Consider the following 27,988-nt stretch of genomic DNA (forward strand, 5'->3'; position numbering starts at 1 on the left):
ATCACTTGAATCCAATTTTCCGCTACGGAAGAATCGAAACACATCCAGTGGTTACTTATTGTCTGTTCAGCTTGTGAATACATAAAATAATAAGTTATTTAAATTTTACAGATTGTAATGCAAGTTATCAAGATAGCCTATAATTTAGTAATGTATTTATTAGGTGAAGGAAATATATCGATATACAAATAATGTTGCTTCTGTTTGAACAAGCTGAGTTGCCCTCGTCATCGTTGAATCCTGCAGAAAATAATGCGATGTTTAACATTTTTTATTGTTTGTAACATTAACATTGAAGTTAGTTAAAATAATTACCAAAATTTCGTATTTGTTCACCAAATGCCTCTCCTTGAAAGTTAGAGCTCACGGCGTCATTGGCCAAAAAAACTTCATGGTGACCTAAATAATAACAAACATTATTGTAATTGAGAACGACATGAATTATAACCAGGATAGAAATTGGACAAAAATACCTTTCTTTTTAATTGTCTGGTTATCAATAACTGTTTTCTGCGTCGTAAATGCGGATGGCGGAGCTGGAATTTCTGAAATTAGGATAGATCTTTATTTAATTTTAAATGAAGATAGATTAATTTGGCACAAGTATACTAACTATTACCACAACCGGGACTTATACGTTAACAACGAGTAATCATTACTTCGACGTTTTTTCCACATGCAGTGGCTGTGGTCATGAACAGACTGACAACGTCGAAACGTGTGGTTGAAACGTCGAGGTGGTTGAAACTCGTTGGTGACGTGATGAGTCCCAATTGTGGTAATAGTTGTACCTACCAGTGTACTGTGTTTAAAAGTCGGGCATTTAACACAGTTCAACATTACGATATTGAATTAACTTGTATCCCCCATTACGTCCCGTAGAGAAATTAAAATTAGACCAGTTCCCAATCTTGTGGGAATTTCGAAACATTTTCTGAATTATTAATCTTCATCAGTACCTAGTTTGTCAATATTTGTCAATCAGTCAGTCGCGTTACTTTTATTTACTTAGGTATTGATAGTCACATTAGGACAAATGCCATGAGGGCGATTAAATAATGCAGTTTTTTTGCAGAGCTGTGTATTGTTCGTGCCTAAATATAATAAATACCTACAAGCATCTTTACGTTGTTTGTCAGTTGTTATCAGGACCACAATACTTCAGCGTTTTAACCCATAAAAGTAAAGTTTCTCTTACCATCGAGTTTGATAATGCCGTCGGTTTCTCCGAGGGAGTTCTTAGCGATACATTTGTAGAAGCCGAAGTCCTCCTTGGTTATGTTCCGTATCTTCAGCATCATAAATTTATTGTAGCCGCTGTCCATAGGGAACGCCTCGTACTTGCCACCTACAATTTCCATTTCTGCTTAAATGTAAAACCTCTGCATCGTACTGATACAATTGCTACTTGGGCATTTATTTCCACTTTAAAATGTTTTTGTTCTTTTTCTTCAGAATTAAGACATTTTTGATATTTTCTTTCTCAGAATTATGAATATTAATTACGAATAAGAAAATCACAAAAGGACATCATTAAAAAAAACCGACCATGCGAAAAAATAAAAATTCCCAGTTACTGTTACGACTTGTGGTATTGCAATAAAAGTTAAAAGTTGGTAGATCGGTAAGTTTTCTTTATTAGTAAAGATTTTTTCATTCATTCATTTTATGAAGGCTTCTTTGTTTATTCCTCAGTGTTAAATAATGTTGTTTCTGCGTAAGCACCTCGAAAAAAAATACACATTATAATAATTATTGTTTATTCAAATGTATGTATGACGTAAAACTGCCCTGAGATTCAGGCACGATAGAATGACGTATCACTTACACACATATTTAAAGTGGATTAGTTCTGGAAATGTTGGTTATCTATTTCGAGTTGATTTATACGTGCACAATACGAGTACATTTTTAAACTCACTCTTTATTGCGTTAAATATTCTTGTAATGATTTTAAAAAGTATGTGTAGCTGCAACATTTACCTCACCATTACCTTAGAAACTAATGCGCCTAAAATTACAAAACAAAAGAATATGATTACGTTTTTTAATATACACTACAGAAAAACGTATCAAGATTTCTAAGTCCGTGAAATCAGTTGGTTAAATCTTCCAACATTGTGCGCTGCATCTATAAACGAAACTGAAACCCTCTGTTCCCGAATTGGACTTGCAGTTTAGGTACCAATTCTTTTAAATTACGGAGTTTTTATGGTCTACTAATTATTGTATATATCTAATTACCTAGCTAAAATATACCAAAAATCAGCATATTAAGGGCCAGTTTCAGCACTTGTCGACTAACTTTAAGTGTCAGATAAAAGTAATGCCGTTTTTGTTTATGCGGACAAAACAAACAGAGACAGCATCACTGATATCCGTCACTTAAAGTTAGTAGACAAGTGGTGAAACAGGCCCTTAATGTCATAATATCCACTATTATGTCTAAATTGTTGAAATACTTTTGTGATTTCAAAATTACGAAAATAATCATAAGCCGGTGAACAGGCTTCTTAGAATTTACGATTACACTGCGCACGAAGTTAATTTAATGAGTGCTGGAGGCCGTTTTCTGAAAATTACATCCAAGACAATATAAAAATAAAAAATATGTAGCTATCCCTAAAAAAATAATTTAAGATGTGCAGCTGTTCAATACAGTTTTAAACATGTTTTAATTGTACTTTATACATGTTACTTTAAAAAATTAACCTTGTGTGAGTGGAAAATCCACCAGTCGTATTAGGTAATTGATTTTTCTAGTACTTATTTATATATTTTTTCACAACGCTTGACCTGCTACCTCTCATGGCTGAGATGTAGTCTTAATGTCATTTACACGACAAAATAAAACTCAAAAGGTTCGTTTTCACTAAGTTATTATAACATTTAGCCTTCATGTGTTGTTTTTTGTTGTTAAAACTGATAAAACACTTTCCTGTTCGATTATACATGGGCATATTTATCGTGAGTCTCATTAATATCATGACGTAAATCTATTTTAATCATGATATTGAAATTGACATGTTTATTAAAGCTTATTTTTATGTTCATTTTGTAAAATGGGTCGTTTTTCTTTTTTACATTCCTTTTATTTATCCCCTACATAATAATTAAATGCATAGAAAGAAAATAAAAAAGTTTTCATCAATCACATAAATTTTCACAAAATTAACATAAAAGAGGACACAAAACAGGTGTCCGTCAGGCGTTTTTTACAGCAGATGATAATTGTAGGTAAAAAAGAAGAATGATCCAAATACGTAATGGAATATTTTAAACAGTTTTTAATTAGTAACAATTGGATGGCCGGTAAATTGGATACCAAAATACCAAATAATACGACAAATATTTTCAATAGATATTATGGGTAGGAGTTACCTCCTAGAAGGTAGGAGGTAATAAGTAGGTAGTGATAAGAATATATCTATTAATTACCGGAAATTATCATGTCTCCTCGATCCGTAGTCCAGTAGTTAATGGAGGACGGATAGGCCTCTGTGTGACACTCCAGGGTCACATCCTGTCCTATGTATGCTCCCTCTAATTGGTTCGGTATTGACAACATTGGAGGAACTGCAATAATTCATTTTAAATTAAGTACTAAAAAAAGACATTAAAAAATCGGTCAAGTGCGAGTGCGAGCGACTCGCGCATGAAGGGTTCCGCATCTCCGTACAATGTTTTAAAAACAAGTAGTTCAGTAATATTTTTTTGTAAAAAAAACTAATACAAGCTTTTTGTTGGCGGTACTTTTTGCCCCTGGTTACCAAAGTAGGTAGTCGTCAAGACGAATCAAATGAGACCAAAATCGATGCGGTCGTGTCGTTTTATTACAGAGTTCCTATGGCCAAAATCTAACTTCATCATCAGATCAGCTCTACGTCACCCGAACAAACATAACTAGTATACATTACATTATTACAAGTTAATAAAAACATATCACCCAAATTTAAGCACTAGGTGCAAGTATTTTGAATAAAGAACAATTTTAAAATTCTCATCATCTTTGACTCTTGCCATGCGCCGCCGACCGGCGCCCACGGCAGAAAAAATTGGCTGAACGCGGTAATTCGGCCGAACGGTGCGTACTTAATTTATTATGAATTGGTGAATAAATCTTAACCTGATTTTAAATTTTGACCTTGTAAATAAATAGTGTTACTTAACTTATGAATTATAACGGAATTTTTTTAGTGTAAAAACATTAAATACATGCAGCGGCTGTGAGTGCTTTATTGAAGTTGACTTTTGTGAAGTGTGTGTAGTGCGTGTCGGAGGTTTGTGGATTATAAATTGTTATTTAGTCTTAATGCTGCACAAAAAAATTAACCACTGTCTTAGAGACAATTATTAATTATTATACTATCGAAGGTTTTATAAAATCGCAAAATTAATAACTAGTTAAACATTAAAAACAACATAGGGTCACTCGCGTTGCCCCTAGCCACTGACGGCCATCATCTTGGCAGCCTAGCAACCAAAAACCGCTGGATGAAACACGTTTCTTGTATGACGACCCCTTTAATTTTTAACTTTATTTTATTTTTAGTATTTGTTGTTGTAGCGGCCACTGTAATACATAATCTGTGAAAATTTCAAGTGCCTAGCTATTACGGCTCAAGAGATAGAGCCCTGTGACAGACGGACAGACAGACAGACAGCGGAGTCTCAGTAATAGGGTTCCGTTGGCACCCTTTGGGTACAAAACCCTAAAAAGGATCATTAATTCGCTACGTCGCATCAGACAGTCATGCAGGGCAGTGTCGCCAAACTTATCATGCCTTGTTAGCTTGTTATATAGGATTCTATCAAAACAAATGATGAATTCGTAAAACTAATAAACATGTTTTAAAGCAGGTTGCGTAGGACTGTAAAAGTGTAAATACTATTTTATTGAATGATGTTTACTTTGTTATTAATACCTATCACGATTAAAGTTGAAGTTTTGAATGACTCATTTAGACAAATTAGTAAGCCTTTTGTTTGTCTTTCTTGAAATTTATGGCTTTGAGTATAAGTATAATCCGAAGTAATCGGTTTTTGTTTTCTCCAAGATATAAGGCCTGTTTTACCGCTCATTGATAAATATGCCAACTCCTATTATGATGCCATCTCTATTTGTTTTATCTGGGTAAACCGAGACGGTATCACATTTATCTATCATATAAAATGTATCAAGGAGTTAGTCTGCATCTTGTCCGTAGCAACTCAAAAATAGTATGTATGTATGTAAATACTTTATTGTACATAAAACACAAAACAGTTGCAGCTGAAAATTAAGTCTGTGAGCCTTGAGCAGCTTACTGTTAGCTGCAATAGATACTTTGTGGTATTATTTAATCATCTATCAATTGAATATATATATTTTTTAATTTATGCTTATTTCTATCGAATATAGACTACGATTCTATCCGTGATTATGACGCAAGCAGACGCGTCAAAATATCGCGAGTTCTTTAGTGGTAATCGTGGTCCACATGTCGTAGTAAGTAGTACTAATACTTATTTGAAACTCACATTGTACCATCAGCATGATGCGCTTGCTAATCGACGGTGGCACTCCGTTTGATGCTATGCAGAGGTAGGCGCCCATGTGGAGGCGTGACACTTTGGTGATCGTCAGAGTTTCACCATCCACGACGCTCACTATATTTCAAAAACATTTACTGAACACCATATAACATAGTAAGCAGCAGGTACAGAAAACAGAAGAACATAGATAAAGTTTTTCGCGGTAAGCAATAGGGAAAAAAATTACATAATAAATAATTTGCTTTGTGTAATTTAATCCTAATCTGAATCTTTTTTATCTGGACGGCTAAGGAGTGAATTTTCCTGCCTTCGTTTATGTTTCTTGATTTCATAAATCGAGCCATCTTCAAATCAAGGGTGAATGGGAATTTACTGGGCAAATGTTTTTATCTCAAATCATAAATTCGCTTACCGTCTGGTGTAATTGTAGTCAAATGCAATTTAAGTATATCGAGTAAAATTTAAAATACGTTCATTATGTACACTTATGAAATTTAGTTCACTGTTAAGTAGTTGGTATAGACTAAATTTTTTTTGATGTCAAATAAAACACTTAAGATGGTTGGATAGCTAGAGGTTGACGATCATGACTTCAAAATAAAAATAATAAAAAAATTAAGCAAAGCTGGTTTGTACTTAGGTATACTTACTATATACATAGATATTACACAACGCGTACATGTACTTATAAATTATAGATAAATCGACACAGCATTAAACATTAAGTCTACTCTTCACGGAAATCCGACCCCAAACCTTACGTTTCGTAGTGAAGGGGTCATTAAAACCATTAGGATTCTTATCGTCAGGATTACGGGACGGCAAGGCTCATGCACGCTTTAACGCTAAAGGGGTGTTAGTCTCTTGTTTTTCCTACGTCGATATTGTTTACCTGATTCGCCATTATAATTAAAGTCCTGTCCGTCCTCCCGTCGCCACATGACGTAGGGCTCCGGATACCCGCTGGCCCGACACACCAAGGACACGTCTGAGCCCTCACGCACCACCATGTCCGTTGACGTCATGTTGTCAATGATTGATGGAGGCACTAAACAATAACAAATTGTCCTGTAAACCTCACATGATTACGATGTAAATGTTGTCGATAAAGCCGAAACACCTGGAGCGATTGCTTTTAGAACGAAGTAAATGTGTTTACGTACCTACAACTAACTGACACTGATTACAGTTAACACATACTCCTGTTATTACTAAATAAGTAGTTTTCACGAGTTACTTCAAATAGTACTTTAGTCAAACGAAAAATAACTTCAAATAAAACCCAACACTATTTTAAAAGTGGAACGTTATTTTAGCATCAAGTGCAAAATTAATATACTATGATGATATGCTATTTTTATTAAATTATAGAAACCTCTCTAACCACAAAGACACTTCACATTTTTCACCTTTCCGCATAACTGCACCCGGTGAAGCCATGGTACATCGCTATTATAATAATAATAATATTTTATTTCGACTAACATAGGATCATAGTATTAGTAATACATAAAGCTAATTTCAAGTGTAATTATATGTATTGTATTAAAATAGCTGCTGTGAAGTTATCTGACAGATAGTGAAAACCTTAAATTATCTAAGGTGAAAACCCTCATTAAAATCCGTTGCGTATTTAGTTTAAAAGATCTAAGCGTATATACATACATTATTTTATACGAATTTTACTAAAAATAAACAATACAGCATGTAGCAATTTGTACCAAATTAATAATTAGGAGAATAATTCCTAATGAACTTGTTGAATTTATACTTATGGTTAAGTATTCGACAGAATTCTAAAATTAACGCTACTTTTAAGTACATACAGCTGGGGGCCTACCATGATCTTTTCATAAACGACCCAAACGCAGAGCAGTTCAATTTAGGCACCTAAACTGAATCGTCGAAATTGATACCACGACGTTTATTTCTCAGAGCTGAGTCTCAATGGTTTACAAGTGAATGAAAGACCGATATTGTCTCTGGTCCGAAACTGAAACGCTAAGTCGCGAAAGGGATGCCGCTATTATGCAAACCAAATATTGTATACTAAAACCTCTTTATTTTGGAAAACCATAACTCTATGTCATTCTGTGTTCTTAGCAACCGTTGTGTTGATAACAAATAAAATGTTTGTTTACGCTGTCACTAATCCACAAGTCCACCTATGAAAAGTTATAGAACTTGAATAAAAGTTTAAAAGTTCTTGAAATTTAAAAATATTCCAAGTAAAACACTTAAAATTCCAAAAGAATTGACAGAATGAGTAACTTATACTGAATCGCTAAATTTGACACTGAAGCGATTCAATTCCCACTCAAGTTAAGCGTCATGGTACGAAAACCGCTTGAAGTGAGTGAATGAAGATGCCTGGGGGCCTACCATGATCTTTTCATAAACGATCCAAACGCGGAGCAGTTCAATTTAGGCACCTAAACTGAATCGTCGTAATTGGTACCACGACGTTTATTTCTCAGAGCTGATCTCAAGTTTACGAGTTGTCTCTGGTCCGAAACTGAAACGCTAAGTCGCGAAAGGGATGCCGCTATATGCAAACCAAATATTGTATACTAAAACCTATCGCTAAATTTGACACTGAAGCGATTCAATTCCCACTCAAGTTAAGCGTCATGGTACGAAAACCGCTTGAAGTGAGCGAATGAAAATGTCTGTATCGCTGTCGCTGAACCGTGCTTGAATTGAATCGCAAAAGTAATGTCGTGGTACGAAATAGCGATGCAGTTCAGTTTAGAGCCTAAACTGAATTGTATTAAGAGAGCGTGGTAGGCCCCCTGTATCGCTGTCGCTGAACCGCGCTTGAACTGAATCGCAAAAGTAACGTCGTGGTACGAAATAGCGATGCAGTTCAGTTTAGAGCCTAAACTGAATCGTATTAAGAGAGCGTGGTAGGCCCCCTGTTCGTTACATTTCTCTGAGCTGCCAGATTGGCACGAGTAGCATCAGGTACAAATATTTTAGCAGAGCGGTAGATTTGCTCCCTTTTGTTTGAATGTCGACAAACCCTGCACTACATTGAAAAATAGGACTTTTGTAAAAATAACTTTTTTTTATAAATAAAGAAGTTCTTCTCCTGGTTTTATGCGCCAATAATTAATAATTATTATTAATTATGCTACTAAATGCATCACGATGCTATCGACCAACCCACTCCAAAATTTCGATTAGGTACTTTCATTTCATACGCCAATATCTAAGTGGCAAAGTCCTGTTAATAATTCACATTAGGTACAAATAATATTAGAAATGCGAAACTTGGGCTGTTTTTGCTATAAGTATTATATTTTTTTATTTGTTTTTAGGGTTCCGTAGCCAAAATGGCAAAAACGGAACCCTTAATAGTTTCGCCATGTCTGTCTGTCTGTCTGTCCGCGGCTTGGCTAAGAGACTATCAATGCTAGAAAGCTGTAATTTTGCACGAATATATAAGTAAAGTATGCCGACAAAATGGTACAATAAAACATTTTTAAATTTTTTTTAGTTTGCCTCCCATAGACGTAAAGTGGGGGTGTTTTTTTTCCTCATCCAACCTTGTAGTGTGGGATATCGTTGAATAGGTGTTTTAAAATCATTAGGGAGTTGCTAAATCGATTTTTCGATTCAGTGATTTGTATGTATGTATGTAAACTCTTTATTGTACAAAAGAAAATTAACAAAATACAACTGACAAACTTTAAGATACTTGTACAAAGGCGGACTTATCCCTTTAAGGGATCTCTACCAGTCAACCTTTGAGTGGATGAGAGGAGAGGCGCAATACGTTAGGGTCCGACAAAGGGTGAGTTTAAGAGTTAAAATAATGGAAGCTACTATACAGTGCTTTAAACAATATAATACATAAACTACAATATAATAAATAAACTACTGTATATATAACTACTATATTTGTTTGCAAAATATTCAACTTTAAAGTGCAAATTTTCATTAAAATCTTTCTTAATAGCAGCTTAAGGTATAAAATATACCTAAACTTGGAATATTCCGTACAAAATACGAAATCCTTAGAAAAATATTACTTAATTTTTTCGTAATGGATACGGCACCCTATTTCGGGTGTGTCCGACACGCTCTTGACCGGTTTTTTAAATAATTTTAAAATTAATGCTATTAGAACAATAAAGAGGTCCGGATGTTCGTTACTCTATTACACTAAACCGACTCAGCGGGTTCGGATGATAATTGGCACACAGGTATTTAGATTTATTATACATATAAAGAGTTAACATAAAAAGTATTCTTTGTCTCTGAAAATAGTATTTCTTGTACGGGTGTTTGTAAATGAATGGTGTAATTTTTGAATTTTCATATAAAACGCTAGTAAAGTCCTGATAAATTTAATTCATTCCGTTAATTGTTAGGTTGTTAGGCTTTAACGTAGGTATACGCGTTTCATACTCCCTGTAGCGCTAATTAAGTAAATCTAATTATATTAAGAAAATTTAATTATATATATTTACTGCTTCACGTTAGCACATGATGAACTGAAAGTACTTAATAAGAATTCATATACGAGATTAAATGACGAGAAGCTTTACGTTCTCTTAATTAATTATAAATTACTTAATATACCGTAACATTCTGGAATTTCAACATATTTTTCTTGGCTTTACTTCCAAGAATTACTTTGACTTCTTGCAAATATAAAATTATTACCAAAACAAAGGGAAAATATAAACACTGAGAAGATTATTAATAATATTCACGTAACGTGCAGATTTTACCGAAAATATTTTTCTTATAACGTTTTAAACTTTCGTGATTTTCACTCATAGTCAAAATACCACGCACAGGACTTATCACCGTCTATTCATCGTGCTCCACGGCAGAATGCACTGAATAACTTGTTTGCGTTAGTAAGCATTATTCATCTCCACTTCCTGCACGCTCTTGATGTGTGTAAGATGTCAGTGAGCTCACCTACGACCTGCAGATAGCCCTTGCGGGAGCGCATGGGGTCGGTGTTGACCTGGCACATGTACCAGCCGCGGTCCACCTCCTGCGCGCTCTTGATGTGTGTAAGATGTCAGTGAGCTCACCTACGACCTGCAGATAGCCCTTGCGGGAGCGCATGGGGTCGGTGTTGACCTGGCACATGTACCAGCCGCGGTCCACCTCCTGCGCGCTCTTGATGTGTGTAAGATGTCAGTGAGCTCACCTACGACCTGCAGATAGCCCTTGCGGGAGCGCATGGGGTCGGTGTTGACCTGGCACATGTACCAGCCGCGGTCCACCTCCTGCGCGCTCTTGATGTGTGTAAGATGTCAGTGAGCTCACCTACGACCTGCAGATAGCCCTTGCGGGAGCGCATGGGGTCGGTGTTGACCTGGCACATGTACCAGCCGCGGTTCACCTCCTGCGCGCTCTTGATGTGTGTAAGATGTCAGTGAGCTCACCTACGACCTGCAGATAGCCCTTGCGGGAGCGCATGGGGTCGGTGTTGACCTGGCACATGTACCAGCCGCGGTCCACCTCCTGCGCGCTCTTGATGTGTGTAAGATGTCAGTGAGCTCACCTACGACCTGCAGATAGCCCTTGCGGGAGCGCATGGGGTCGGTGTTGACCTGGCACATGTACCAGCCGCGGTCCACCTCCTGCGCGCTCTTGATGTGTGTAAGATGTCAGTGAGCTCACCTACGACCTGCAGATAGCCCTTGCGGGAGCGCATGGGGTCGGTGTTGACCTGGCACATGTACCAGCCGCGGTCCACCTCCTGCACGCTCTTGATGTGCAGGTACCACGAGCGGTGGTCGTTGTACGACAGGCTGATGCGAGGGTTCTGTGTTATTATGTTGTGGTGGATGCTCAAGATAGTCTGCGTATCCATTCGTACCCATGCTACCTGTTAAATAAAAACTAATATACTGGGTGTGGCCTGTAATACGAGCAAAAAATTAAAACATAGATCGTCCTCGTCAAACTGAACAACATTAGTTCAGCGAGTTTTAAAAATAATGGAGTCTTTGAACTTTCCCTTTTTCATACAAATTATATAGGTACCTACTGCTATCAATGTATGCCATTCTAGAACACAACTGACGTCGCCTGTCACGCTACAAACTTCAAGCATTTTACTTTACATTGCTTCTTCGAATAAACTTAAAGGTGTAATAAAAAATAAAAAAACTAATTATTTTTACACGTCGCTGAACAAATGTTGTTCTACGTTTTAATTATTTGCTCGTATTACAGGCCACACCCGATAGGTATATAAGGAAAATTTAAAACATAATAAACAACGATTAACTATTTTATCACATTTTTGAGCCTAATATTATGTCTTATAAAAAAAGTCGAGCTTTATATTATTTTATAAAATATAACTTTCCTACATAACGGCGATCACTAGCACGTCGCATCAATGCGCGTGCACGATTGAATGCAACATGTTTGTGGAGCCAGTGCCAAGCAATTAGAGAAAGGTATGTGCCTATTTTATCATCAAATTGAAATCAAGTCATTAACAAAAAACAAACACACAGCAATACCTTGAATCCCCGCAAATTGTCGACGACGCACGCAAGCAGCGCGTCTCTACCCACCGTCACCGTCACATTCGGAATCGGTTCAGCAAATCTTGGATACAGCGATTCTGAAACAAATTAAAGCTAAGTTTAATTTTAGTATCGATTGTTTTTTCGATTCGATACCTGTTCGTCAACGTGGGAAACTAAAACTTTAACTTAAAGTAGGTAGTATTTTTGTCACTAATGAAATAAACCTTTTTTTATCTCTACGGTATTTGACAACTCCTGATTTTGCCATATCTTAATATTATTATGAAAATATAGATATACAGATGGTGTTTAACGAAGAGAAAATTTAAATCGGTTGAAAATTGGATTTATAGTGATTTTTTGAAAAATCTATATACCTGTCTCTTTCTCAAACGCTTTTCTCTATGCAGCAAGTATGGCGGTACTGGCGTGTGACGTCACATGCCAGTATGTCTTTCTCAGTCTAATCTTGAATTTCAAACCTTTATAACTTTGTTATTTGTAAAGGTAGCTTAAAAATTGTTTTTCTATTCGATAACAGGCATTGTGTAGTTTTAATTTATAAAACATATACAAAATAGTCAAATACCGTAACTTTGAAATCTGTGCTATCTATATAATTCAAAATTTATCTTCAAAAAATGTATGTGTAGGTACACGCGTAACTTCGGAATGACGGTACCAAATTCGTTAATTATTTTTTGTTCTGTTTGTTATTGAAAGGGCAAAGTTTTTGTTAAACAAAAAAACTGGAAGAGTGCACACTAATTTGTTTAATTAAATTCTTTGATTTGCGTAGAAAGTGTCAAAAACAATGGCGACATATTGCCTGACGTCAATAAAATGAATAAATCCTAAACTAAGTTCTAATTTACAAACATCACACCCTCCTAAGCTATTACTTAAATAACAGCATTTTACCCTGTAGTTTTATCTTCTAAATAATTTACTATGTTAAGTTGTCCAATTTTTATTGTTTCGTAAAATACGGCGAACACAAAACGAAGGTTTTTACAAAATAAACATGTTTGCTTAATCACAACAAAAGTTTTTATGTCGACTTAATATTGGCTGGATATCTTGCCTTGGGCTTGGGCCTTATTATCTAAACGTTCGTTTTCGTTTCACCAATAAAGGAGGAGGTATTTAAATGTAAAATAATAAATTATCGACTACCGGATGGCCAAGTGGTTAGAGAACCTGACAATGAAGCTTGAGGTCCCGGGTTCGATCCCCGGCCGGGGCAGATATTTGTATGAATAATACGAATGTTTTTTCTCGGGTCTTGGATGTTCAGTTCAATATGTATTTAGGTATGTATTTCTCTATATAAGTTGTTTATCCGTTGCCTAGATAGTATCCATACTACAAGCTTTGCTTAGTTTGGGTGGGACTAGGTCAATTGGTGTCAAGTGTCCAAGGATATTTATGTATTTATTTTTATTTTCGTCAATTGCTCACATAGAAGATAGATTCTCAATTCGTTGAATTATATCTGCAGCCTTCCTCACCTGTTCATGGTTAAAATCGCAATCGATTAAAAATTCAAAGGCCGTGAATACGAATCATTATTGTACATTTACATTTTCAAAGCAAGTGAACCACTGAAAAGGAAAGAAAATGAACTTAAATATTTGCCTAAAACTTACTTTTATGCAAGTCATAAGTTAGAAAAATAATGCATTAGCATTAAAATATAAAACACTACGACAAAACTGAAAATTGTTTTTCCAATTTTAGTTAATGTAGACAATTAAATTGTATAAGTTGTGGCAATAAAGGTTTTTTTTATTTTTAAGATAAATTAGGTCAATTGTGGATTGAGCTAAACTCAGATAAAATCTCAGATAAAGTTATTGTTCGGTTGAATGCTAGGTTTCGAAAATAGCCCCTCTCGGTCCCAATGGAAAGAGTCACAAGCGAGCTAGGGAGCGCTTACAATGAAATGTGAGAGCGGATACTGGAGCTGGAGTTTTTCTTGGGTAGTTCGTATAGGTGACCATGATAAAAAATGTTATCTAGCCGTCTTCTTTTCCTGCCAACGCTGGATTGAGGTGGCGATATGTAGATTTGAGCGGAAAACTAGTAAGTCGTTTGCGCTACATCTTGACGTATGGGTGTGATGTGTAACTCGACAAAACGTGCCAATGCCGAATTCAAAAATTGACGGGCTCTGTCCCAATCCATTTCATGTCATTCAATAAAACATTTATAAATCCGTGGTAGGTCACTAGTTGAGCCATTCTGTAAGCTTACTCTCTGTTACTTACAAGATTTGATTTTCCGAAGTGCTTATCCTCCTAAGGCCCAAGGTGCTACCCATAGTACTTATTAACTTTGTTATTCAGACCCAACTCCTTCAACAGTTGTGTAGTCATAGCGTACCTCGGTCCTACCAGTAGGACTTACTAGAAAACCCGCTATTTTGGTTTCAAATTTAACGGTTATAGGAAATGGCGTATAAGTACAATTACATAAAAAAAGTCTTCTAAGTACTTGGGTCTGAATGAGTATAAAACAATAGTACTACCGGTAGGACTACGAGCTGTAGTGACTTTTTCGTTGGACATTAGGAGGATATAGATTTATATTAAGAAAACACATCCAAGCTATGAATAATTACGTGAATATTCTCAATAGCAGCTTCAATACGAAGCCACCGTAGTTCATAAGTTCAGCCAATCTCATAAACGGCAGTAAAATATCTGAACACGCACAACCTGCTTGTGTTTAAAATATTTTCGAGAACGATTATAAGTTATATAGAAGTGTTAATAAAGTTATAAAAGTTGGCGGAGAAACGCACAGATTGGCGCGGACGTGTATTGGAGGGTCGCAAGTATTGCGATGAAGCCTGGCTCAAGGCACTTGCTGACAAGAGACAGAAACGACACCAAGGCGGTTTTGCACCAACATCCGCAGACTTCTCTTGTCTGGCCTGTGGGCGAACAAGTCGCTCTCGCATCGGTCTGGTCAGTCACCAAAGGCGTTGTGCACAGGCGCCACGCCAAAATTCGTCTGGACCTGACGCGTAGGCCTGATGATGATAAGTGTCATAATTATAACCCATATTTATGATGACAACTATGCATATAAAATATGCTGCAAGATCTTCCTACATAGCATTCACGACCGACATTTTATTAAAAATCGAGGAATGCTGTAAACTTGTATACGGAAATGTTTGTTTGAAATAAGTATTTGTTTTTAAAATAAGTTTTTGGTAAAAAAATCATTTTTAATACAAGTTTTTTTTGCTGACTGTACTTTTTGTTGACTGTAGGTACTTGTTTTGTCACCCAAACTACATTTGCATACTTACCAGATTTCAAGTCGATTCCATTAACCGTTGAAGAATTCCGTCCTGTGGAGACGATCCTGGCCGGACTACCAGGATGTCACTACCAGATTATTGTATTGTCACGCAATTTAGGTACATAAACAAGTACCTATATCAAATTTCAAGTCAAATACAACTACTGGAAGTTGGTCAAATTTAACTTGCAAGATTTGATTACAGACAGACAGACAACGGGACAGGTGAAACTAAATAAAACCTTATCATGTTCCGCGTCCGCTGTCACCGTGGCCACGGTGCCAGGCGCCGCGACGCTGCCGGCGCGTCTGGCGACGCCAGGCCGCCCGCGACGGATAGGGGTGCTTGATTTATACGCGACCCACCAACGACAAATAGCGGTTTGTCGCGGTATCGCTCTTTCACTAACAAAATAATGAATCAGAAGCATCGTGCTAAAAACCTCACTACATCTAAAGCTGCAACCTTCAAAACAAGTCGCCGCAAAGGGTCGTCCAGATATAATCTAGTCGTACAGCACTGTTGTTTAGAGAAAATAAAGTTTTTTTTTAACGTGAATGTTATTCTTGTTTGTTACGCATAAGAAATTCCAAATGAATGCTACTTGTACTAATAAAATGAAGTAATAATGACAGTGAGAGCTTGCAGCTGTCGTATTTCTAATGCGTGGAGCAAAGCTATGTGTGATCAAGGCTTGAAATTTCTGTCGCTTATTTACTTACTGTTACCTTAAGTAGGTCAATGACGTTTTTGATGTTTTTCTAGCTGCACATGATACGGTTACTGCCATTAACATTTATATTATTTCTAGTTGCCTTCGTTGGAAGTGGTTTAATGTTAGACTGAAATTGAATTGCACTTACCGTCGGGAACTTCTATGGGAGCTACTGACACTACATTTTGCCCGGTAGGTAATTCCCGACCTGCAATTAAAATTGAAAAGTATTGCATGTATCGAATGATTATTTACATAATTATATCGGTTAAATGTAACTACAAAATATAATAGCAAACAAAGAAAATAAACCACTACATTTCTTATGAAAATATTTTGTTCAATTATCTAATTTTGAAAGGCATTATCCACTTACAATAAGTAAATAATTAATGGATAATTGCGTGAACAATTTTAGACGGTGCTGGAAGTTTCAAGGTAGCTAATATAACGTGTAATGGTAACAGAGTTTAGAGGAGACATAAAGCCCATTTTATGACTACGTGCAGTAATCAAGTTTATAATGTTGCCTAGTGGCATTTCTTTAAATGAGCTTTTATTTTACACTGTACATACAACAGTTTGAAATAAATAGATGACTTCATATCTGTAAAGTTCTCAATGTGATTTCAAGAGCCACATTTTAGTCCCAATTACCCAGCAGCGAGATTTATTAACATTTTGTTATACTGTAGCTTTTAAGTGTTTTATTAGTAATTATTTTATTAAAAAAAAATGTCTTTCTGCCAAGTTTCTTGCGGCGCATTCTTTTTGACAATTATGGTCTTTCCGAAAGCTCTGGTAGCTTAAAAATTTACTTGAGACGACAATTGTATCATTTTGGTTATTTGAATCTTGCTTGAATACCTACACCTAATCTTATTGCCGCTCTACTTATTTCCGTTCTGAAATAGCTCTTTTACCATTAGGGGTTTAAAATGCACAGATAATGCTTTTTTATAATTATGTGAATGGATTTAGGTAGATGTCTGCCCAATTATCTTGATGCCCAATTTTGATCTTTGATGTTTGAATTAATGCGATAATCCGAACCATTGAGTGTGACAGAGACGTCGTTATTAGCGATGTTTAACATAATACCGCATTATTGTTGATAGAAATGCTACGACAGTACTGCTATAATAGCATTAAAACATTTTCGTTAAGAAACCCGGAGAGTGAAAGACACGTGAGTTAGTACCTATATCTTTGGGGTTCTCTATCGTTTGCCCGAATTCCATATGCCCGAATGTATCGTTTTCTAGAATTTTCATTTGCCATAAAGTAATTTATTTCTGAAATAGTAATTTCTTCAGAGTTGATATTAAACTAACCTAACCTAACCTATTGCATTCTATATGATGACATATAAAAAACTCCTGAAAACAGCGTGCGGAAAACCATAACAGAGAAACCGTTCATACTTATATACTTTTCAGAAACGAAGTCCAGTGCCGTGACCGCTATTGTGAGTTCATAATAACGTTGCTGTATTTAATACTATAAAACACTTATAAGCGTTTAAGGCAGTCGACGAAAGTATACCTACCTATAATGAATGCTTGGATGCGTCTGGGTTATTGAGTGAAGCTTAGCACGAGGTGGAAGTTTAAAAAAAAACCCGCAGTGAATGCGTTAATATGAGCCCACTCCATTTTATCTAGTGAACTATTTTTAATGGCACGCTAATCACGCCTGTCATCTCCTACGTATTTTAGTCAGCAATAGTAAACTTTGTGGGTTTTGCTAAGAGCGTAACCCTTATAGGTAGGTATAAGTACATTAGGAGTACCGTTGACAGGCGCACTCTGCGACGGCGACAGGATTGTTCCATTATCGGTGAACAGATGAATAATTGACACTTGCAACTACGAGTACGTTTTCTGGAGGCGGCGAGATACCTATATGAAGTTCTAGTGGGTTCGTGTAGAAGATGATTTGTCGGTGGAAATTGAATTATTGCTTGTTTAATTAAAATCTAAATAAGGTAAAAAATAAAAGTAAGATTTATTAAAATGGGTCTTTTGTTCTTTAAATTTAACAGACTTTTCCAATGTCCTTGACTATAAAAATCACTATACATGTACAAAGTTTTTTGACTCTTAATTTATTTCAGTTTGTTTAGTTTTATTAATGGAAACTAAACAAACTGAAATAAATTAAAAGTTAAAAGGGATAAGTTCTCTTCGTTGTATGGTACTTGTATCTCACTCAACGTATGCCAATAAAAATTATGTTTTTCTTTATTTTTGTGCAATAAAAGGTTTACAAAGCAAGTTAATAATACATAATTTTTTACCTACTTGGGTTACGTGCGCATAACAACAATAAACAAGGCAGATCAAAAATAGAATAATTTGAAACGAAACATTTATATTGTAAAAACAGCTTAAAATCATAAAATTTAACGATTACGCTCCAACGCAATATCGAGTGGTAATTAATAACTCGCCACAAATTAAATATTGCGGAGAAGTTAAATGAAGGGTTCGTTTCCATTTCATCAAGTTCAACTGCAATTACTCGAGATAGTTCACAACTTAGTCAGTTAGTGGCTTGATTATTTAGCTAATAGTACGGCTTCAGCCTCTTAAGCCATTGGTTCTGGCAGCCGAAGTAAAATTTTAGGATTTTACTAAATTATTATGGGGATTTTCGATAGGTACATTGTGGTTTCCATTGGCATTGTTTGAAAAGCACCCCAAAAATATTTTCAATAGAGTCAGCGGCCAAGTTTTACCATTCTCACATAAGGTCCCTTGGTCACTTTCTACAACATCCACGGAAGGTATGGGTCCGTCCTATACTAACATCGAGCACGGCATAGTTATGATGGTAATACTCGTATTGGGATAAAAATAGCATACTTTACCAAATTTAATTCAAATTTGTCCAGCCGTTTTAACGTGGAAGTGCAACAAACACACACACACACACACACACACACACACACACACACACACACACACACTAACGGGACGCAGCATGCACACACACACACACACACACACACACACACACACACACACACACATTCCCAAACTTTAGCATTAATAACAGACTGAACAAGCGCGAAGTGTTTCCTTTTCAGTTATTGGGACAAAATGCTTTCGGATGTCCAGCGGAGATCCACCTGTTCTCCCCTACAGGTCATAGTTGTTTATCAACCGATTCTCGTTGTACATTGTAGGTAGTACCTAGGTAGTTATTTTTTTTAATGGCGGAGCCAAGGAGTTCATAATCATTAAAATTATTACATTACAGCCATTTCGAGAAACTCAGGAGGACTATACAGCTCACAGAGCTACTAGTATTAGTAGGATTTGCAGTAAAGCGGGTGTTAATCGCGGTAAGTAATTAAGTATTTCAAGACAACTTGAGATAGGTTGCTCATTGAAATTAACTACCTACGCCATGCAGTGTTCTATATGTAGGTATGGGAAACTGAAGGAAGACCATGAAGACACGTAAGAACATTTACTTTAATAAATGCCGCGATTACATAGGACTGACTTGATATTTATAATGGTGGTTCTAGTTAGGTCAGTTAATTTTGGATGCATAGTCCATTAACTCAGTTGTAAAAATAAAATAATTGTTTTAATTAGGTAGGTTGATCAAATTTAAGGTCCTAAAATTATGCTTTGACACACTGAAATCACCCTCAAAGTATAATACTCGTAGGTATCGTAAATTAAATGAGGCAGTTTATACATACTTAGTGAGTAAATGCGTTAGCGGAACTAGGAAGACTAATTTTGTACGACGCATGAAAATTACCTTGTGCTGTTAACATTAAAAAAATTATGTAATTTAATTAGAAAGAAGCAACGGCCAAAGAGCCGCCAAATATTAAGCCGCTCTTCGTATGTCAGTGTATGCGTTGCAGATTTTAGCCATCATCTATTTGCTAACTGTCGCCTATACACACAAGGACTGACCGAGAATACGTAATCGTCTTTAATGCTATTAACCTCAAATGGCTTTTGTAGATTTCCAGACAAAGCTGAGGGACAGAAAGGGCTAAATAATAAGGATTTACTCAGCAAACCTAAGAACGTTCTCATTGAGATGATCTTAGCATTGAAATACCGGAGGAATTCGCGAAATTGATTTGGGGGGTGTCACGGCCACTATAGGGAGTTTTTTCAAAATGGCCGCGCCACTTGACGGTAAATTTTAAATATGGCGCCGCCGCGGCGCCACTCCAAGGGATACCTACATGTGTCGTATTTGTATATCAGTACTAAGTAAATAAAGCAAATCGTTGTTCTGATCAAGTTGGTCTTGCGCAACACTTCGTTATTTGTCATTATTAGTTACGGAGCACTAATATGGTATTACTTATCAATTTTTTTGTTGTTTTTTTTATTAATTATTATAATAAGTAAGGGGAAACTCGGCCGTTGATCCAGGGCAGCTATATATTGCGGTTGCGGTGCTGGGCAGGGCGTAGTTCTTATATTATTAGGCCGATTGAAGGCAATTCGCGCAGACAAAGAATAGCACCAACTATTAGAAGTTATTGCGCTCTTACAGCCGGTTTCACCATTTCTTTCTATCCTCATCCTATGCCGTTTGTCGGAAAGAAATGGCGAAAGCGATTGTGGTTCCGAGTGCGTTTGACAATATGGCTTCCGATGACGATCGCCGATGGCGGGTGCGCAACATCTTGATTTTTAATTCATTTATGACGTTCTTTAGAAGTTGCAGTATTTATTATATTCGCACAGGAAATTCATCTCGCTTATTTTATATTTTACCTAATCATAACAATATTCTGAAAATACTCGTACCGTAGCGCGTAGATTTCACTCGTATGCAACGTATGCAACAATAAAATCACCGCGCGAAAAGCTTTTTTATTTGATTTCAAAAAGTTTTGTTTAACAAACATTTATATGATAAACTTTATGGACAATGCTAATCTTTTCAGATAGCCTGAATACAATTGCTTTATTTTAAGACTCATTGATAGTTCGTAGAACAGAGGTCGGCAGAGGGTGCACTTGAGCCGACGGCCGGGTCGTGTAAGGGTAAAACAAGCTGCTTTCACTCCAATTGGAAACTTATCCATAAGTGAATTGAGTTCTGCGAAACTTCATAATCATAAGTGGGTAAGCCATCCCTTGTATAGAATACAAGTTACCAGCTTTAATTTTCAGAGTAGCCCATTGTATTTGTGCTAATTTGGGAGAAATTGTGTCTGTTAATGCACCTAATGGCATAGTTGGAAATCATCCGAAAGGAAATTTCTTATTTTGTAATGTCTGTCTGTCTACGTCAGTAACCATCTAATTTGCCTACACTGCGTACATTTTGCTGTCGAGAGGGGCTGACACGATACCTATAAATTTGTACGGAACCCTAGGAGCGGCGAGTTCGCTCGCTCTTGGCCGGTCTTAAACGCAGAACCCTATAAAAGTAAAGTTTGGTTCACTACCTCTATAAGATACCTACATATTAGGGATGGGCTGAATATTCGTTTAATTTTCTGTATTCGAAAACGGCAGATTTACCGCATATTCGGCTAAATCACCAAATGTTTGGCAAAGTGGTACTCAAACTTTTTACTGTATTGAGCCATGTATGAGTTGAGTGTTAAATGTGTTATTTTTGTGAGGTACAGTGAGGCTTTATGTTTTAGTTGACACTGTAGCTTTATTTCCAATAACAGCAGATAAAAAAGATGATTATTAATGAAAATCTAAATAAACGTAAGATTTTTACAATAAAATAATATGTTAATTCATTCGATCAGGTCTTTATTGTGAAAAATTAAGCGAGTTTTTTGTTTTAATCAGAGTTAAATTAAATTGATTAAATTACAACATTTAGGGGCTGTTTCACCATACATTGATTAGTGTTAACTGGCGGTTAGGTGTGATGCCGTCTTTATTGTTTTATTCTAATAGACGGAGACGGCATCACATTTAACCGTCAGTTAACACTAATCAATGGATGGTGAAACAGCCCTTTAAAAAAATAAAAATGGAGCATATTACTAGTCTCTACTTAGGAATCAATTATGCCGAATATGCGGCCGAATATTCGCATTCGGTGATACCCATGTTCGGCCCATCTCTACTACATATTACTTCAGCACGAGGTTACATCTACCCAATAATTATACACACAATAGTCGGTGATATATAATTTCTCAGGTCGTGCCTATGTGTTGATTAAACGCCGTCGGGTTTAGTTCGTGTAAGAAATTTCTATCTCCAATCTGATAAATCTCTTGGGCATGCCGCGACTCCTTCAATTTTATTAATTAAACGAGTACTTATTTTTTCTTATCAACCCAGTTTAGGTAGCTACCTACTCCGAAGACGTACCGCATGATAAAAATAATTTACCTTAAAATTAATGTTACAGCTTTACTTTAGAAAAAAGTAAAAGACTATTAAATTAAGACCACTTTATTTAAATAATTTAAAGACCACCGCTATTACGGTGAACTGATTTATGAAAAAAGTTTTACAATCTTCAAACCAATTTATGAAAAGTTTCTTTTTTGTTTTACGTGCCGGAGAAAGAGCGAACAAACTGACTTCATTACGATACACTCTTCAGTGTAATTAGGAAGACATTGATTAAGTTCTGGAAGAAATTCCAGGGCTACCTCTCGAAGACTTGAATTATCTTAATTCCAAAGGTAACTTTAAGTAAGAACTGTCTATACTTTCTATTTGTATTTTTAATTTCATTTATTTAAACAATATTACGCCTGTTAAAGTTAATATGAGTAGCAATATGGAAGTTGGAAGTCATGCTCGATAAAATTTGTAAAAATCTTCATAATATTTCTAAATTTAATTCGTAGCGTAGAAAAAAAATATATTATTGCTATTAATTGGACCTCAACAAAATGACGCCTAAATCAATCAAATAACCATTAAAAAAATATTGATACTAAGTTTCTCCGTCTGAAGAAATTATCGGAAATTACTTGGACAAGGAAAGCTTCGCAGTTTCAAAATAAACTTTCTTTCTTTTTAATAAAGATTATAAATTCTTGTGTGGTCGAACATTTTGCCGCCTTTACAACAAAGTTTGGACTTATAAGGTACCAATAGAAAAAAGGAAACCAAGCTAAATTCGAACTTCCGCCCGAAACTAACTGATGCTCACCTCGGCTGTCACGTATTTTTATTTACTTACATATCTACACTAAGCGCGCTGTTAGTATAGTGGTGAGAAAACCTTTTGACAACACTGTGATGGTAAAAAAAAGTAAATATCCGCTCATAACCATTTTTCGATATTATTTTTATTATTGGAACAGGCCATGGATAGGTACTATACTTACAGTCGTGTTCCACTAAACATAAGACCTTTGTTTTGTCTATCTATGTAGAAAATACCGCAAATGTAATGTTTACGTATTTCCTTTTAATTTGGCTTGTTAAGTTTTATTAATTTAGTTGTATTTTAAGTAATCTTTTTTTGCTTGGAAATAACATTATCTTGTTTGTTTGGCGGTGCAATAATGCCTATTTATTACTGTCTTTGTCCGTTTTGGTTCAACTGCAGCAAATATTACTTTACACTTTGTATTTGAATTTGAATTTGAATCCCGAGCAAACGATGGATTCTATAATTGAATGACGAGCGTAGCGAGTGATTCTAGGTTAGAATCCTGAGAGCAGCGAGGGATTCAAACATACGAGATGCAAAAAAACTTTGGTCTCGTGTGACACATACAACTTTTCACCTCAGCAGCGAGAACATAGGTTAGAATAAAATATTTACCCATTTACAAAACAAACAACATGGAAAATATATAAAAAATCCGCCTATTAAAAACAAATATAGTAATCATATCGCCATTGCATCTTTAAAAAGTCACCAAAAAGTTAACAATGCCAGACAATGATCAAAAGTCTCCGGCAAGTATAGAGGTTTTGAATTCGGAACGAAAAATTGTCCAGTAGGTACGATACAATTCTCATACTCATAACATGCATTGTAATTTGAAGTTAAAACTACAGTACTTGTAAAATATGTCATATTTTTTAATACTGCAAAAATCCTCATCTTTGGGTTATTGTGCTGAGGTGAAGAAACTTTTGTCACTTTAACTATAACAGTATGTTAAATTGTTTAAATCCATTGAAAACGTATTTAATTAAAATTGGGCGGGGCAAGGCGAGTATTGTCATAATTGGAGCTTGAATAACAAAATTAGTCATAACGAAATACGCAAATTAAAATTATTATTGGAGTATTCATCTTCAATTTTAATTAGTTGTGGCACACTACCGGAGAGTTGAGGCCCGTTTTCATAAAATTTAGTCAATGCTGTATCTCAATCTGCTTTTACTAGCTTCTAATTTTTTTTAAAGCATGAATACATCCGCTAAATCTAATAAGTGGCCCAAGTCATCTTTTTTTAATGAACTTAGAATTTTATAACATCGGTTTGGTTAAGGCTGCGAAGAAAGCGAGTGTAAGGGGGTGTAAGTGGGCCAACTTCCATCTATGAACCACAAGCCAACCTCACCTGCCCGTGGTGCATCGTCCTGCGATCCCCAAACCGCATGCCCAGAGTGGGGACTATGGGCAAATCCCTACCAAAATAAAGCGCGCGACAAAATGGAGATTCCCCGGTGAAGATGGAATTACTTCGTAGTTGCTGAAGGCTAGCGGAGTTCCCCTTATACAGGAGCTGCGGGGCCTTTTCAACACCGCTCTTCACTGCGGGAGAACTCCAAAGGCGTGGAACGAGAGCTTGGTTGTTCTGTTTATTAGGAAGGGAGAAAAACCCTTCTCAAAAATTACAGACCTATCTCGCTTTTAAGCCATGTCTCTAAGCTGTTCTCTAGAGTTATACAACAGTCACATACACACAGTACGGCAGATTATACAGAAGTTCGAAGAGTATAACCAGCCTCTATGTCTGGCATTTGTGGACTATGAGAAGGCCTTTGACTCTGTTGAAACCTGGGCTGTCCTGGAGTCCTTACAGCGATGCCAAGTAGACTATCGTTATATCGAAGTGTTGAGATGTCTGTACGAAGCTGCCACAATGTGTATCCAAGTACAGGATCAGAAGTCAAAACCCATCCAACTACGCAGAGGAGTGAGACAAGGCAATGTCGTATCGCCGAAATTGTTCTCAAGCGCGTTAGAGGAAAGGTATTGGCATAAACAGAAACGGCGAGTACATACCGCATTTACGATTCGCAGATGACATAGTCTTAATTGCGGAGTCGTTGGAGGAGCTGAAACAAATGTTGGACGGCCTAGCATCAGCCTCACATCGCATAGGCCTCAGTATAAATGTGGATAAGACCAAAATTATGCTCAATGACCGCGTTGATCCCAGGCCCGTTATCGTCAATGGAAACCTCCTTAAAGTTGTTTAGGAGTACACATACCTCGGCCAGATTTTGCAGCTAGGTAGAAACAACTTTGAGAAGGAAGCCAAGCGGAAGATTCAGCTGGGCTGGGCAGCATTCGACATAGTTCAGAGAATTAGCAAATTGAAGTGGCAGTGGGCTGGTCATATCATATCTATATCTGTCGCAGAACCGACAACCGACAACCGCTGGAGTAAACGAGTTCTTGAGTGGAGACCGCGTCTTGGCAAACGTAGTGTAGGACGCCCTCGGGCCAGGTGGAGTAATGATCTGCGAAAGGCTGCTGGTAGAAGCTGGAAGCGTTTAACCGAGGACAGGGCGCAATGGCGCTCTTTGGGGAGGCCTATGTCCAGCAGTGGACTGCTATAGGCTGGTGATGATGATGATGACGTGAAGAAAACAAAACGGCCAAGTTCAAGTCGAGCTCGCGCACTGAGAGTGCCGTACAATCAGAGATAAAAATAGTATGTATCCATACAACAACAACAAAAAACTAACTTCCTGCTTAGGTTCATAGGGCAATGATTCACGCTTGTGCGCTATTTGTTTTTTTGCAGTATATTTACGGCATTTAATTTGAGATTTGTATAAAAACACAATATTAGTTAATTACAAAGTCATAGGTAATAATATAACAATAAGCATTAATAATAAAATTACATATTCTAAACTTTAAATACTTACATAAAATAAAACCTTAAACTAAATAAAATTGCTAAAGACGTAGCTGTGTATAATATTGGACGGCCTAGCATCAGCCTCACGTCGGATAGGCCTCAGTATGAATGTGAATAAGACCACTTGCTCGTTTGCATCCAGTCGAATAAAAGAAAAAAAAATGACTATTATCATGATGTATCGTGTAGTTTGACGATAGGCATAAGACTGTAATATTGTTCTTACTGTTAGCTCAATCTCAGTATGAATGACTATTGATTTACAAAAATCCATTGTTAGTAATTTCAATAAAACGAGCTACAGGATTAATTTTATTGCCCTACCTAATAATAACTGAAAGTTTTACTTCTATCCCCTTGATTGATATTATCGTAAATGCTTCTTAAGATTATTATAAATGATAAAAAAAATCCCGACAGCTTAAGAAAAAGAAAAATAAATCCAATGATGACCATACTAAATAAATAGGTAGGTACAATAGACTGTTTGAGACACTGATAAGGTTCCTTAACAAATAAAAATACCTACACAGAAGATTGCAAGACGTTTCCAGATTTCATTGGACTTCTCAGTGCGTCAACCAAAATCAATCCCCTCATTCAAGCATGTCTGAGAAGCGGAATTTTACCCATCACTAATGTTTATTGCAAAGATAAAATACATCCATAACTGTCATGGCCGCGGGGGATGACTCCGGATATCCGTCGATGCGTCACGCTAAGCCGGCCCCAGAACATTTGTTTGTGATTCTACTTCTGCCCCTTGTTAACTGAGTTATGTTATAGAACACAAGTGCTTCTCGTCTGCGACCCTCTGAATAAATCTTATACTTGAAGGAGCTTGCAATTTATTCGTCTGATAATGTTTGTTTCGGACTTAAGATATAATTAAATTGGATGCTGTGCCAAGTAATCTCGGAAAAGTTGAGCTTGACATGGGCAAGGAAGCAAAACGTCAATGAAAACGGCCAGCAAAAACGAAGTCGTATCAGTGCCAGTTGGAAAATAAGTACCCCATAAAAATATTAGCAAGGTAAATGTGAAGAAACACGATTATTTGATATTTGTCGGTTTCGGTGGGGTTTTAAAAATTGTTATTAATATGAAGTTGATTTAAATATAAGTAATTAAACAAAAAAGCGCAAATTGTAATAGCAATGTCATCTTCGCGTAATTCAGATATCCTAGTGGTTAGAGAACTTGACTATGAAGCTCGCGGTCCCGGGTTCGACTCCCGGTCGGAGCAGATATTTGTATAAAAAAACACGAATGTTTGTTCTCGAGTTTTAGACGTTTAATATTTAATGTACTTATATATTTCAGTGTATGTTTATATACTCGTATATCAGTATGTTTATCTGTTGCCTAGTAGATACCCATAGTACAAGCTTTGCTTAGATTGCGACTGAGTCAATGGATTGGTCGATTGTCCCGTTATATATATATATATATATATATATATATCTACTTTGTGCTATGCAATAAGTTAGTAACTATACTAAGAAACGACATTACTTTGTTCCTAACTACTAAAGTGCTTAAAACAAAAAAGCGATAATGTAAACCACTTTACATGGCAAAACCTATCAAAAATCGGCGTTTTATTGTAACTTTTTACAAGTTGCCGATGAACTCAATAAAAATGCTAATTGCACTTTCAACTCACCTGTCGTGCTGCAGCAGGCAGTCAATATCGCTATCCATATCACACAATATAAATGTATAAAAAGAGTCATTTTGTCGCATTCACATGTGATGGAATTGTGTGCCGAGGCGGAGTAGATTCACCTGTGTCTTTGAGTACGAGCGCATGTGGTGGCGGGCGCGAGGGCGGCGAGCAAGCGTCCCATCTCTGGGAGGGCTGCGGA

General features: G+C 36.4%; 1 protein-coding gene across 1 annotated transcript; it reads right to left on the bottom strand.

Moving 5' to 3' along the window:
- Nucleotides 1-27,988, bottom strand: LOC141434060 (lachesin-like). The gene is made up of 11 exons (XM_074096311.1): nucleotides 27,787-27,988; nucleotides 16,227-16,286; nucleotides 12,039-12,142; nucleotides 11,185-11,392; nucleotides 6,428-6,583; nucleotides 5,521-5,649; nucleotides 3,439-3,576; nucleotides 1,199-1,363; nucleotides 474-545; nucleotides 316-399; nucleotides 1-240 (listed from the first exon to the last, which is right to left on the bottom strand). The coding sequence occupies exons 1-11, from the start codon at nucleotides 27,854-27,856 to the stop codon at nucleotides 128-130; spliced, it is 1,299 nt and encodes a 432-aa protein (XP_073952412.1). The 5' UTR covers nucleotides 27,857-27,988; the 3' UTR covers nucleotides 1-127.

Source organism: Choristoneura fumiferana, chromosome 13 (assembly GCF_025370935.1).
Source record: "Choristoneura fumiferana chromosome 13, NRCan_CFum_1, whole genome shotgun sequence".
Lineage (NCBI taxonomy): Eukaryota > Metazoa > Arthropoda > Insecta > Lepidoptera > Tortricidae > Choristoneura > Choristoneura fumiferana.

What these genes read in the sequence shown, in the direction of transcription:
- LOC141434060 (XM_074096311.1), bottom strand. Translation starts at nt 27,856, where the DNA reads ATGACTCTTTTTATACATTTATATTGTGTGATATGGATAGCGATATTG. An exon ending in TGCCTGCTGCAGCACGACAG is followed by an intron (nt 16,287 to 27,786) that starts GTGAGTTGAAAG and finishes TTTTAATTGCAG; the next exon opens with GTCGGGAATTACCTACCGGG. An exon ending in AGGAGACATGATAATTTCCG is followed by an intron (nt 1,364 to 3,438) that starts GTAATTAATAGA and finishes ACATTTAAGCAG; the next exon opens with AAATGGAAATTGTAGGTGGC.